Here is a 15,400-nt window from a genome sequence, read left to right on the forward strand (position 1 = left end):
TGAGTTCATATGATTCCATGATGAACATGTTTGTGAAAACTATGTTTACATTTTGATCGAAAGAGATAGGAAAAGGGAAATCAGGGATTCTCTAAGTCTTCATAAAACAGCTTCTCTAAATATTTTAACTAGCTGCTGAGAAGACCTCCAGAATTATATATTTTGTATTTTATTTCATCCCTATACTAAAAGTCATGCATTAAAATGTATGCAACAATATATATGGGCACACTTTTTCCCTTTAGATGATCTAAAAAAAACTCAACCCTTTATTATCTGAAATTTTTTTTATCTGAAATTTTAAGCAAAGGTTTTTGTTTTTTTTTTTTTTTGCTGAAAATAGCAATTTTACTCACACACTTACATTTATGTAAGTGTATTTAAGTAGCTCCCTTACATATCAACAAAGAAGCCCCAACCTTCTGGTATGTCTAGAGGACACTTCAGTGAGCAGAAATTAGGAGTCAGCATTCCAGTCATTTGAAATTTTCTACAACAGGAACATGAAAGCCCCAACATACCTTAAAGGGATAAAAGGGTTCACACACAAAAAATTTTTTTAATAAATCAATTGACATTCATTGTCAGGGAGCCTACAAGAAAGTTCTACTAACATTCTGCAACTGTATAGGACAAGAGAATATATATTCTTAATGATTACTTTCCAGAAAGCAGTATGTTTAGCAGCTGTTTTTCAGAGGGCTTATCAAGTTTTGCTGTTGTTATTTAATCCAGGCATGACTGTGTAACCTTAAATAAAAGCTCTGTACCATTCAACCAACTAGTGACAAATTATCCTAGCAGACCGGATTCGTATCTTTTGATATTCTGTGCAGGAATTTTTGCTTTATTAGGCATTTGGTATTCCAATTTTTATTTCAGAACTTAGTGCACATGTAGAAAGGGAAAGAAACCCTGCTAAATTTAGGTGTTGGTAATTACGTCCATCAAATAATGTCATGTATGAAATTACATCCTAAAAGCAGTTGACAAAACTGGGATTCATGACTCCATTTTTACCAAGAGGAGAAAACAAGAGCCACATAACCAGAATAATTCTTCAGAAGCATACTTGGTTATCAATTATATGTTAACTAAAGAAGAAAATACATGGATAACTGAAGAGTTAATCAACAGTAAGATTGTGATCTAAATCTGATATCAATAAGAAGCTAAGAATTTATAAATACCTATCCTGACATTCCCCAAGGGAATAATAATTATCACCTTAATGAGATTTTTCTGTCAATTAAAAAAAAATTGAGGCAGAAAGGCTATAATAAATGGCAAACATGGCCCTTTAAAAAGAAAACAGGATGAACGCATTTATCTTCTAATGGAGAATGGGATCAAGAAGAGAGAGGTTCAAATTGCACTGTGAGGTATCTCGGTAATAAGGTTAAGTTTCCTGATAATGAGTTTACGACCCTGGAATTGCCCACTGGGTAGAGAGAGAGAATACCTTTCTTGAAGTAGGTAAAGAAGTGGAGTCTCTTGGGTAACAGTTATGCCCTAAGGCAGAAGAATGGACCAAATGAGTGATTTTCTTTTAAGGCCCTTTCAGAAATGGAGTTTTTTTTTTTAAGTCAGGAGGATTCCTTGTTTTGTTCTAAGGATCTATAGTTGTATCAGACCATCCAAAGTCTGCTCTTAATCAAGGAGAAAACTAATATTTGAGTGTTTACTGTTTACCAAGCATTTTCAATTTATCTAATTTTTACAATAATTCTGACAGGTATTATTACTATTAGTCTATCTTGTGGAGGAGGAAACTGCAAGAGATTGTGCTTTGCATAATGTTATAGCTAATTCATGGGAATATTAGGACCCCTAACACCTAGCCTAGTGTTCCCCCCTTCTAAATACCTCCCTACATCACTCCCGGAAGTGTCAAAGTCACAACCCGCCAAGGGAACTAGAACACAATACCTCTGAAAATTCTGCTTTAACTCAGTGGGAAAGTAAAATTTTGACTCTTGCATGTCACAAAGTCAGTTAAAGAAGAGGGTAGCTTTTGTGCTCTGACTTCTTATCCAAAGGAGTCAAAGAAATTCTCACCCAAACTGAAGTGTTTCTCACCATACTGATGCAAGACCAATGACTTTTTTAGAAAGACCAATGAAGAGCCATCTACCAGCCTTCCAAGGTTGCAAGTTACCTTGCAGGTGGAGGAATCACTTGGGTAATGGGCTTTATTAGCAAGTGTTGCTTATAGTTATCTCTGATTTTCAAATCAAAGACCTATATTTTGTTACTTTCTACATAGAGCAATTTGGCCTCCGTTCTTTTAAAATTATTTTCAGATCATGCTTTTTCAAGAGAATCAAATCGACTAACCAAATGTCATTTGAGACTTTTCCAAAATAGATTTTGGGGCCTGCTTTTTGCCAGTGACCATCAGCCCATCTGTGACAGGAGCTGCAAAACTTTACATTGGTAATTTACGGGATTTTAACTGATGATTCCACTCTGCTAAAGAGGCCTATCCTGAAATCCTGAAGAAATACCAACTACTCACTAACACTGAGCTTGGCCTATGTTTGGCAAGTGACAAATACATAATTTCCATGATTTCATGTAGATTTCAACTTCTACTAAAACAATACCTTTTTAATCTTTAACTCAAGAATCAGTTTGTGATTTCAACAGGATATCAATGAATGGACTTGGAAAGCAATCCCAGCCTAGGGCATAACAGCAAGCCAGTCTCAACCTAATGACATGTAACCACCCTCCTTCCTGGAGAGTAGGATGCACTTTGGGCAGAAGCACAAAGCCTTAAAAAAAAAAAAAAAAAAAAAGCTGTGGGTCAGCAGATATTTAACTGAACGTGTTACGAGAAGCAAAGTACTACAACATAGAATTTTAATAGGTCATCTGGGCCACCTCAACAAATGCTGGGATCTTCTCCACATCATCTTTGCCAAGTTCTTATCTAGCCTTTGCTTGACAGAGGCAGCCCCTTCCATGGTGAACCAACTTTTTGAGAAAGTTCTCCCTTACGTGAAGTTCAAATCTGTGGCCCTATGACCTCTATTCAGTGGGCCTCGTTCCACCCCTTTGAACAACAGAGTCTTGCTCTAATGTACTGTGTTCCTCTCTCTTTCCCAAGCTATATTTCCCTAAATCCTTCAAATATTCTTCAGATGTCTTAAATTTTAAACTCCTTCACCATCTTTGTTATGCCTCAGTTTGTTTTTAAACTATGGCTCCCCAGAATGATTGCAATGTTCCCATGGGTTTAGGAAAGGAGATGAAGTATCATCTCCCTTGCTCTAACATTATTAATGAGCTGTTGGAAGGGATGATAATTTCTTAATTCAGTATGCTTTCTCCCCAGTGTGAGACTGTCAGGGAAGCCAGTTTTCCCTCCAAACACAAGTAGGCTCATGTCACAGATATGAAATCCAAAAAGAAGAAAAACAAAAAACAAAAAAACACATCCCTCTCTTATCCCCAAATTAGTGTTCAGCCACACACTGCTTACATGGAGTACATTTTGTCAGAAGGATGAGATAACACATGTTTTTTCACTGCTTTTCATTTTCAAGTTAAGTCTCAAGAGGATTATAGTTGCACTGAAACACATCTGTCGGGGCCATGGTTGAGGAGAATAAGTAACCAGTTGAAGTTAAAAAAAAAACTCTAGAAAAAAAGGGTAAACCCTAGAAGAGCTCTTCTACAGGCTAATAGGGCAGTAGTCCCTAAAGTACTTATGGTTATGAAATACAGAGTTCTGCAGGATTAAGAAATAGAAAATGTCTATCTTTAAAGCTATTGGTTTGATACATGGGGCAAAAAATTAAATAGTTTTTTCCTTATTATAATATGATCTCATTCACGTAGCTTAGTTTATTATTAAAAAAAAGAAGTTTCCATTTTAGTCAGAGGACCAATTCAAAATCACTTGCAACTGGTGTTTTTTCAGAAAGATGCATTAACTGAAACTTGATGCTGGATCTGGAAGAATTATGGGATAGCTTAAAGGGCAAACGAGGCAAATCATGATCTAACACTGGATGTCACCAGTGTCCTCCAAAGACATAAATTCATAAACAGAAGAAGAAAGAAGAATCCAGCCTTTGGTTAAATTCTGCCTCCCCTCTCCAGCAAGTCTAAATTGTTTACAGGAAACAGCCCTAATCCAAGTGTCTTATTTTGGCCAGTGGTTTTTACCTTTCTTACCAAACTCTAACTCAGAAATTGACACATTGTCAAATCAATCCATTTCACTTTCATTTTTAGTTATTTTCTTTCCTCTTTACTCAGGTAGAGGTGCTAACATGAAATGACTAAAAAAAAAACAGAAGGAAAAAATGGCCAGGAAAAACTAATGGCCTATCTAAGTAATCCACAGAAAGGATAACTGGCCCCATATAATCAAATTTAAATGTTAATATAATTCAATAGATCTAACACAAGCACATAAAGGACTAAAAAGCCTTGCATAGGTAAAGGACAAAGCATAAAATCCTTTGAGGATACAGTCTGGACAAAGCCATAATATCATTAATATAAGCAAACTACATGATTTCACAGATTCCCCAAATCTGACTATATGACATGAATACGACGTGTTGTAAATTGAAGAAAAGTTCGCCATATATTTAGTAACATTATTAAAAAAAAGAAAAAGATCACACCAAAATGGAGGCAGACATGGACTCTGGTAGTCTTATGAGTCAGATCAAGCCATACTGAATTATGAGAAAGCAACTCTCTTTTTCATCCACCATTAAATGAGAATTCATTTTTATTTAAGAAGGTTCATCTTAGCAAATATTGCCAAGACAATAAGGACTAGTAGGCAAACCAGTAAGTTTAGGTCCTGGCCTGTGTTAAGATGGCCACATTTAATTAGTGTCCTTTCTCAAGTTCTATTTGATAAATTTCTGTTTAACTGAAAAAGCTCCTCTTGGCACTAAGTCGTTTATTCAACTAATATTTATTGAGCACCTACAATATTGTCAGGGCTTGTTCTCAAACTTGAGATACATCAGTGAACAAGTGTCCATAAGGCCTAATCTAGAATTCATACAACTAAGAGAAAAAAAGAAACAAAGCCCTGCATTCTCATGTGTCCTTGCTGATGTGCCATAGATGGGTGACTGTAAGTACAGAAAGGCTGGGAAGGGTAACAGGGAAGAAAGGGGCCAAGAGCAGAGCTTTCTAATACCCTTCTGAGTTTGGCCAAGAGTAGATAAAGGAGACTGAGCCCTAGGAAATAATCTCAGAATGCAAGAGTGGCCCTACAACCTGTTATTTTACAACTAAATTTGTCCAATCTAACAATGTTCTATTCTCTGAGTTCATAAAGCAACTTTATTTTCAACACACTTATGCTGTGAGACAAAGTTGAGTCATGATATGCTGGGGACTTTGGATTTTTGCCCTAAATGACAGATAGTAAACCTAAACTTAGGGACATTTCCTCAACATTTAAAAAGAGTTCTTCTGCCCACTTTGATGAACTTTTCTGAACACCTTTACTTGCTGGCTTGGTGGGGAAAATGGGGAGGGAAAGGCAACCATGATAAATTATTTTGTTTGGTGTTTATTAAAATGATTTTTCTTTCCTATAGAGATAGGTTCTAAAATAAAAGCATTTCAAACTTCTGGGATCTCTTTCTCTTACCCATAGGATCAGGACAAGCGTGGTGAGGCCAACCATAAGTATCAGTCCCTTAAACAATATGTACAGGCCCCATGTGCAGATAGGTCGCTCTGAAACCTACTAAGGAAATGCTAGAAAGGCTTCACCAATATTGTGTCTCCACATGACTCATTGCTTTAAAACTCAGTAGCTTTCACACATCAATATATCAGGACCAGGACTGCCACCATCTACAGCAACAGTGGAATTATGTATCATATCCTTATCCCATTACTCATCCCTCAATTATACTAAGCAGCAAGCTACAGAAACATCTGACAGCATCAACAGCAAATAGGTTTAATTATTTTCCCAATTTGCATTTATATCAGTGAACAAATTGGAAGGTATCAAAGTATGGCACTGAAGAAACAGTAACACATATTCAGCAGCATGGCTTCCATTTTGAGTTCTGTTTTTAAATTGGCTAAGTAAAGGCATATATACCTCCATTTGAATTGGAGATTTGCAGTAACACATGTATATAAGGAAGGGAGGGAAGGAGGGGGATAAGGAGGAGAGGAGGTAAAAAGGGAAGACCAGGAAAGAGAGAGAGGAAAAGAAAAAGAAACAGGAAAGAATGAATGGTCATGAGTCAGAGAGTAATATTACTACAAGGAGATGACAAATGACTACTCAATCTGCTTCTAGAAGCAGAATTTTTCTAAGGTTATCATTGCAGATACAAAAATTGTGAGACTTTTCATCTGTTGCTATTCTCACTTACCGTACTAAAAACTTCTACAAAATCCTAAGCCTTGGTCTGTCCAAGATGGATAGTACCAGGAAGTAAAAGATGTGACCTGCTATCAAGGACTGTGCTCTGCTTGGAACTCTGCACGGCAGTCCATTAATCCACAGTATTTTGGTCAGATCGGGTCTGTTTTCTCACACTACTCATAATGTTTTAGAGCTAATCTTTTATATTAGGGTATCTACCATTCTCTCTTTTTTTTTTTCCATTTTTCAAACTTTTTCATTTACTTAAAGGGCAGGAAAGATGGGAGAATTGAAGAAGAAAGTGGTAGAGATTTAGAGGGGAACAGGAAAGGAAAGTATTCTCTTTCCCAACAAATCTACCCTAGAAAAGGTGATAATGAGACTTTGAGAAAGACAGCTGATTAATGGACTTCCCTTTTTTCTTTTTTTTGTTTTGTTTTGTTTCGTTTTTATTTCTATGAAATGTATTTAAGGACATCAATGTACTAAAATGTTTGGTCTGTGAAAGAGTGGAATCATTAGCACCAAAAGGAGTCATGGAGCTTGTATACATTAATAAAACAATGATTGCTACTGTTGTCACGGGTAAAGGTTTCGTTTCATTTTTACATCCCAAAGTTCTTGAAAGTGCCCATGGAAAAGAGAAATAACACTTTTCAAAATCTCCATGGAGCTATCAACACGCACCAGAGACAGGACTTGGCGTTCCCAGTTTTGGTTTACCTGGTAGACAAGAAAACCAGGGCCCCCAGAAGCCCTAAAGAGCAGCCCCCACATGCACCCACTGACGTGCAGGAGGGATCCCTACAGTACGTCTCCCCCTGGACTGTGTTCAGGAATGCGTTTTACTTGCTTTTTTAAAAAAAACAAAAGCAACATGCTCTGCAGATCATGGAGCGCCTAGTGCAATTTTCTCCTTGATCCGACTCCAGACTGCAAAAGGGTGAAACCATTATATGTTCTGCTAATGCTGGCCTGTGGACGAGGCCCTTGGCCTGCCATGCTTTGTAAGCTCAGGAGCCCACAGGAGTCAGAAGGTCCTAGAGCGGGACCCATAGTCATCGCCAGATCTCCCCAGCAATTGGTGGCCCATCAGGGCAACTGCTGATTCCTCTTGCTTCTCCTTGCCTCAGCCTTTAGTTGAAATTACAACAAGTCAAATAGCTGATACTTTTCCCTTCTCCAGGTAAGGGTGAGGATACATTGTTCACAAGTGTGTTCTGCCTGGCTTCACTGATGAGGCGGCACGCCAAGTCAAGAAAGAGTTTCTCCACGTTATCGGATTCCTTGGCTGAGGTCTCCAGGTAATACATGTCCTGAGCTTCTGAGAATTCTTCAGCTCTCTGCTGGGAGACCTCTCTCCTTTCAGCCAGATCAATCTTGTTGCCTAAAATAGTGGTAAAATCAAAGAGGAAATCGTCATTTGACTTTTTTGCAAGTTTGGAAACATCAAAATTCAACTTCGTATCTGAAGTCAAACCAGAGAGATGGGCAAGTAAAGCAAAACAAATGTGACTGTGATTCCTGGATTGTTTATTTTAAAATACCAGTGCCATTTGTAATGGCAAAGAACTGGAAACAACCCAAAAGCCCATCAGTTGGGCACTGGCTGAATAAACTATGTCACATCCATAGTTATTTGGAGCTACTTAGCACCATAAAAAGCAATGAGGAATATCTCTGTAGGCTGCCATGGAATGAGACATTAGGATATATTGTTAAGCAAATAAAGCAAAGTTGAAAAAAGTGTATATAATATACAATTCTCTAAGAAAAATGGATGAAAAAATACACTTTATTCTTATTTTTTTAATGGGAGACTAAAACAAAATTTTAATTTTAAAGATAATGGTTACCTATGAAAGGAACAAGCTTGAGGGATGAAAACCAGCCCTTTCTAAATATACTTCATTTTATAGATTTGACTTCAGAATCTTATCAATGTTTTACACGATTACACAATTAATATGAAATTAAATTTAAAAAGCAATTCCTAAAGTTGAAAGCAAAATTAAACAAATGAACCTGTTTATCATGAAGTGGCATAACCACACAAAGAGGAACTATTTCAGGTGAGTTGAAGATAATTTAACCAGTAATTTAACCATGTATCCCCAGTGGCACATACCCTAAGGACAAAAAGAATTGAAGGAAAAAATCTTGAACTGTCCAGTAATTATCTTGTCGGTGGTAGTGTTGGCATCATTTATCTGGGGCTACTATACCTGTTTTAAGGGATAAAGCAAATGAGTAATTATGCCAGTGGCATTAGGACAGGGATTTTTAGCATGGGAGAAAGGAAATACGGATATAAGATTAATGAGGTTAAGTAAAATTTCTGTAGTCCTGAATTACAAATGGAAGTATCAGTGTGAATAATTCATGGTGTTATTTTATCTTTAAAAAATTTTCAACTTCTGTTTTGGAAATCTGACAAAGGTGATATGCCAACTGTGTTACTTCCCAACATTGCTCATGGTAAAAGTGACCCTTGATTGATAAATTCCATCTGGCCTGGGAATTCTATGTATGAATTATAAATACCTAATGGAAAGCCTTAACTTTAGGCTTCCCTGAGTGTGATGATTCTTCATCTGAAGAGACCCTGAAAGTTAGGCCTGTCGGGTTGTTACAAGAGAGATGGGCTCCTATGGGGCATTGAGGCTTCTAGCCAGGGCAGATCCTGCACTTGCCTGAAGTGAGCCTTTTCCCTTCACATCTGAACTGTCCCGGGAGGTCCTGGACAGCTCTGTGGACTGCTATGAGGGCTGCTTCCACTGAAGAGGAATGCTTGATGCTGGCTTACTACTAAGCTGTGTTTCCTGTCCTGTATCCTTCTAAGTGACTGTGATACCATGTGGTCTATGGTAGTCTCGTCAATCAAAACGTTTCACAGAGCCTAATGAGACAACCCCCTGTGGATGCCACAGAATTCACCATATACGCACACACACACCAGCTCTGTCCACTGAAAAGCCTAAAAGCCATCACCTAGTAAAGACGATTCCTATCACCTTGGTTGTAGCCTCTAAATACAACTTCCCATTGAAAAGAAACAGCGCTTCCTGAAGAAATGCCTAATTCCAGGTCTGGGGTAGGAAATGCACTGGATGTGCCTCGAACACTTGTCATCCCAGAAATAAAGAAAATTATCAAAGATTCCTGAGTCATGTCAAAAGGACTCAGGAGCCCAGTTGAAGAAGCTCCCACTGTCAAAATTGGAACAACTGAAGCATCAATAATAATAATTGCAAGGGGCTAGAATACATCAAATATATTTAAATCTATAGCAATATTCAAAATATAAACAAACTTCAACAGTTGCTTTTGGAAGACTAGGGAACCAACTCATTACTTTGGAAAGTAATAAATGGAAAAGAAAGAATCAAGCATTTTTCTTGACTGTCCTATGAGAACAGTACCTTGGAATACCAACTATAAAGTATATCTGCTAAAACGAAAAACAAAACCTAAATCTGACCAGGCTCTAGATTTACCTACATATCTGCCACAAATTTAGGTGATAGAGGAACATATCAAATGATACCACCAGGGTGAAATAACAAAATTCAGACTTGAAAACTCCACAGGACAAACAAATGCTTTAACAAATAAATTCCCAGGGAGCAAAAATGGAGGGATAAGCTATAGCTAAAAGGAGAATCAAAAGACATAAAAATTAATTACAACATACAGACCTTATTTGGATCTTGATTTGAATAAATTTCTGATGGATGAGTCAATCAAGGACTCATTAATATTTTTTAGGTGTGAAAATGGCATTGTGGTTAGGTTCTCTTTTTTAAAAAATTTTATATCTTTTATAGAGATACACACTGAATAATATAAATTGAATTAATATGACATCTGGGATTTGCTTCAAAATAATCTGAAGGGGAAGGCAGATAGAAGAGATGGGGAAAAGATAAAATAAGATGGGCTATGAGTTGTTAATTGTCAAATCTGAGAAATGGGTATATGGGTGTTCATTATACTGTTTTCTCTATTTTGCTTATATTTAAAATTTTCCATAATAAAAAAAATTTTTAAAGCCAGTGCTGGAGCCGCATAGCACAGGGAGATCACCCCTCTTTGTGACCACCTAGAGGGGTGGGATAGGGAGGGTGGGAGGGAGACACAAGAGCGAGGAGATATGGGGATATATGTATATGTATAGCTGATTCACTTTGTTATAAAGCAGAAACTAACACACCATTGTAAACCAATTGTACTCCAATAAAGATGTTAAAAAAAAAAAAAAGGCCAGTGCTGGGACTTTCCTGGTGGTCCAGTGGTTAAGAATCTGCCTTCCAATGCAGGGGAAGCAGGTTCAATCCCTGGTTGGGGAACTAAGATCCCACATGCCACGGGGCAACTAAGCCCTTGTGTTGCAACTACTGAGCCCATGTACCATAACTACAGAGCCCACGTGCTCTGGAGTCCACACACAGCTAGAGAGAAGCCCACACACCGAAACGAAAGATCCTGCATGCTAAGATCCGATGCAGCCATAAATAAATAAATAAACTTTTTTTAAAATAAAAAATAAATAAAAAGGTAGTGCCGGGCGTCCCTGGTGGCGCAGTGCTTGAGAGTCCGCCTGCCGATGCGGGGGACACGGGTTCGTGTCCTGGTCCGGGAAGATCCCACATGCCGCGGAGCGTCTGGGCCCGTGAGCCATGGCCGCTGAGCCTGCGCGTCTGGAGCCTGTGCTCCACAACAGAACAGGCCACAGCAGTGAGAAGCCCGTGTACCGCGGAAAAAAAAATAAAAAAAAAAAAGGTAGTGCCTCTTTCATACTGAGCTGACTGATCATGTCCCCTCATACATTCATTTAACTTCCTTTATATAGAATCCCAAGTAGTAATGCTTTGACTCATGTTCTCAAGGACTTTATGTCCAAAGTGGAGGTCTTTCAAGCTCTTCACAGCAAAGGTTCTCCATTGTGCAGGAGGGTTTTCAGGACCGAGCATGGAGCATTAGCTCATAGAGAGGCAGATACTTAACCCAGCAGCCTGAAGGAAAAGTCCAGCAATCTGTTACAAGGCAGCACGTTACAGCTGGATAAACACAGGCTTTGAAGTCAGTCTTACATGCTGAGTGACCTTGGGGAAAGAACTTCACCTGTCTGAGCCTTGCTTTCCTCATCTGTAAATTTGGGATCATGACACATAATATTCCTAATATGATTCCTGGCACATATACACTAGCTATAACGCTTTCTATAAAGTGTTTAACTTACTGTTAACCATGATTTTTAACTTAATGTTTCTGAGGTTCTCTACTGGATTTCCAAAATTCAGGTCTTTCTAGAATATACAACAATGTTCCTTCTTAGGAAGAAAACTTTTTCTTTTTTTTTTTTTTGGCCACACAGCACAGCATGCAGGATCTTAGTTCCCTGACCAGGGATCAAAACTGTGCCCCCTGCAGTGGAAGCTCGGAGTCCCAACCACTGGACTGACAGGGAATTCTCAGGAAGAAAACATTTTAACAACCAAATATTATTAACATTTTTCCATCACCAGTAGAGGATTTTTAACAATCTAATCTGTTTCGCCGCAATTTCATTTTTAATGGGTGCATTTGTCACCACAAAAAAAAACCATGGGTTATTTTCTGCTTTCCCCCCATACTAAATAGAGGTTCTACCCTCCTACAAGAGGAAACAAACTGCAGAATTTCCCTTATTATTTCTGAAAATTAGAATTTTTCAAATCAGTATAAATGTAAGAAGGGAAAAAATTAACCAAAGTCCATTTTTTTAGGCAAAAAATAATTGCTTCAATAATGAATTCCTTATCAACGTAGATATATTTTACTTCTAGACTAGCAGTTTCCATGGCCTAGATTTTTTTGTAATGTTTAGCAGCCCACATAACTTTCATGGCAATCCACCTTCTTCCCTAGAGCCTGCACTGATAGGAAAATCAATCAGCAACATTTTCTACTTTACTTTTCTAAACCATCACCATGGGATAGGATCTATTTCATTTTCTCTTCAATTTCATTTAGAAGAACTGAATGTTGACCACATGAATTATACAGCTGTAGACTATACTCTCGGAAGGTACCAAGGCATGTGGCCTTATGTGATTCTAAATTCTCTGATGCTCACAAATCAATGTCCCTCCTCATTAGTCCTTACTTACCCACTAGCACAGTGATGACCTTGTTGCTAGCATATTGTTCTATCTCCCGCAGCCACTCAGGAAGGCAACGGAAGGATTCCTCACAGGTTATGTCATAGGTGAGGATCAAGGCATTGGCGCTTCGGTAATAACTCTGGGTGATGGACCGAAATCTCTCTTGGCCTGCTGTGTCCCAGATCTGGAGCTGTAAAGGCATAAGAGAAGGATCAGGTTGGTGAAGCAAAAAAGAAAGACAGCACTGCCTTGCTTTAGTTTAGAAACAGAAGCACCTTCACCCAGATAATTTCATGGTTATTTTTTGCCCCAAGAAAAAGGCACCTACAATTTTTTTAAAGATTTGTTGGGTGAGCCTGGTTAAAGATAGGGATTCACTTTGATTTTTGTTTTTTAGTTTGTTAAATTATTTTGAGTTTCCCCTTTATTCTTTTTTTTTAAGGCATTTAGATTATTTTTGTATAACTTCATTTAAAAGGTAAAATTAGGGTATTTATAATCTACTTAATTTTTATTATAAGCCTATTTCCCATAAGAATTGCTTTTTTTATCTGTAGACTCTTCATTGCTCATATCTTTAATTTTCCATTTTGTTTATTTCCTAAATCAGAAAGTATATTCCTATGTCTTATTAAAGCTTTGCATTCATATAACATATTTCAAACGTTCTCCTTTTGGTCATAAGCAATCCCTTCTATTCTTTATAAAAAATCTTAAAAAAGACAACCAAACTATTGAGCACTTACTTGCCAAGCTCTATTCTAAACACTTTACATAGAATAACTCACTTAACCCTCACAACAACTCTATGAGGTAAGTACTATTCCTATATCCATTTCTTACATGAGGAAACTGAGGCACAGAGAGATTAATTAACTTGCTCAGTGTCTCACAGCCAATATGTCCTAGAGCTGATTCAACCAGGCAGTGTGGTCCCAGAGTCCCTGCTCTTAATCATAATGCATGCCCAATTACAAAAGTCGGGATCCAGGGCAAGCTGTCACTGTGACTGTTGGCATTTCAGTCAGCAACTGGAGAGGGAAAAAAAAAATCCATTCAAATGAATATATTAAGGTATTATCTTTGTTAATGAAAACAGGAACAATGCCATGGCAGGCAAAGAAAATAATTTCTCTCCACCACTTGTAAGCTCTGTGACCTTGGGCAAGTCATTTAATCTCTTTGGGCTTCGGTGGCTTCTTTATAAAAAGAGGTTAATAATATGCAAACTTGCTGAAGTCATTTACCTGATGGTTCTAATAACAAAGAAGGCAAAACACTTCTCACTTCAACCTGAATTTCCCTGCACAGAGCAGACCTCTGAAAGAGAACTCTTCCCCAGAGCGACTGCTGAGTGCAGAACAAATCCGAGACCTTGAAAAATCACACCAACAACAATCTTCCCTTCTAACTGCATCAATTTCACATGTCACAAAATGCCTTCACCCCCATTAACAGAACATCATTTCCTCAAGGGAGACCTTCTGGAACCTTCAGATTAGGCCAGATTCCCCATCCCCACCCCCAAATAATCTCTCCTGCAACCTACCCTGCAATTCTCCCTCACAGCACCTGACACACTTGAATCACTTAGTTACTTGTAATAACTTGTTTCAGAACCGTCTTCCTCACTAGACTGAAAGCTTCATGAGGGGGAAGCTGGGGTCCATTTTACTCTCCCTTATCCCCTATACCAAACCCAGTGTCTGGCAAAGAGTAAATGTTCAAATATTTATTCACGGTCTCATTTCATCCTTACAACAACCCAGTGAGGTAGGCAAGTTTATGCCTCTCTTTCATTAACAGGTTACTTGCAAGGCTGGGACACAGACTCCAGGCCTTCTGACTCCCAGGAGAGGACTCAGTCCATACACCGTGCTGCTTTGCTGCCAGAGACTGATTTAAATGTACATCTGCATCCAAAGAGGATGAGGCAGTTGGTATCACCCTCTGCTCAGACCAGTTTAGCTGAGGAGACTGATGAGTGACCGGTGGTCCCTGCCACCAGTCAGTGGCACACAGGCTCTCCTTTGATTTGGAGTCACAGCTGCCCTTTGATGATGTACATGAAAGCCTGTGTATGCTGAAGGCGACCATACAGATGTTACAGCTTTTGCCAGGACAAAAGCTACTTCTGTTCTCTGCCTCAAACCTAGGGACATGGTTCCCCTCTGCCAGGCTGTGTCTTAGAACAAGAGACTATTATTTTAATGCCGCACGGAGCCTCGAGAAACACTTGTGATTGGATTTAGTACTGCCAATCATTAGAAATCAGTATGTTCTCATGACTGGCACATCTTGAGAACAGCTCTGAGAATGAAAACCACTGAGATATTTTCTAGAATACTGACTGTATGTCTTGGCTGAGATGTAGGCTGTTTTCCCAAAGAGGCTGCCCGTTTCTAGCCCTATGGTTAATTCCTGAGGAGATCCATACTCCACTGCCTTTATTATTCAACTTGGTTTCACTATTCTCTCTGCAATTCATTTGCTCTTTTTCAGCATTTATAGGTCATTAACAGATGCAGAACACTGTGCTAAGCACAGATAGGATGCAAAGATAAATAAAACACAATCCCTGATCTCAAAAAGCTCCTAGTACAGGGAGGATGAATACATAGTTGACTAACCATGGTAACATATGAGATGTTTTATTAAAGAGGGGCCAGCAGGAGAGTGTCTCCTGGTGTTAGTCTTATGTCCATGAATATGTTCTCAATACCACTGCCCTGGGCTTTCTAACCACTCTCACCTCCAGTATGGGGCTGCACCGTTGTCTACTCTTTTCTTTGTACCACCACTTACACCTCTATTGCCTCTGCTACAAGAACGTACTGCAATCGTTGGTTTACTACTATGTCCCCTTGTTAGACTAGGTTCT

General features: G+C 38.5%; 1 protein-coding gene across 4 annotated transcripts in view; it reads right to left on the reverse strand.

The window, feature by feature from the left end:
• Positions 1-296: 296 nt before the first annotated feature.
• RAB30 (RAB30, member RAS oncogene family) overlaps positions 297-15,400 on the reverse strand; it is an 85,972-nt gene continuing 70,868 nt past the window's right edge. For all 4 annotated transcript variants that reach the window (XM_030835941.2, XM_060303792.1, XM_060303793.1 and 1 more), the window contains exons 4-5: positions 12,526-12,709; positions 297-7,760 (exon numbers count right to left, since the gene is read on the reverse strand). In XM_030835941.2, the coding sequence (XP_030691801.1) occupies positions 7,510-7,760; positions 12,526-12,709 (435 nt within the window). In that variant the 3' untranslated portion in view covers positions 297-7,509. The remainder of the gene's footprint in view (positions 7,761-12,525; positions 12,710-15,400) is intronic.

The sequence above is a fragment of the Globicephala melas genome, chromosome 8 (genome assembly GCF_963455315.2).
Source record: "Globicephala melas chromosome 8, mGloMel1.2, whole genome shotgun sequence".
Classification (NCBI taxonomy): domain Eukaryota; kingdom Metazoa; phylum Chordata; class Mammalia; order Artiodactyla; family Delphinidae; genus Globicephala; species Globicephala melas.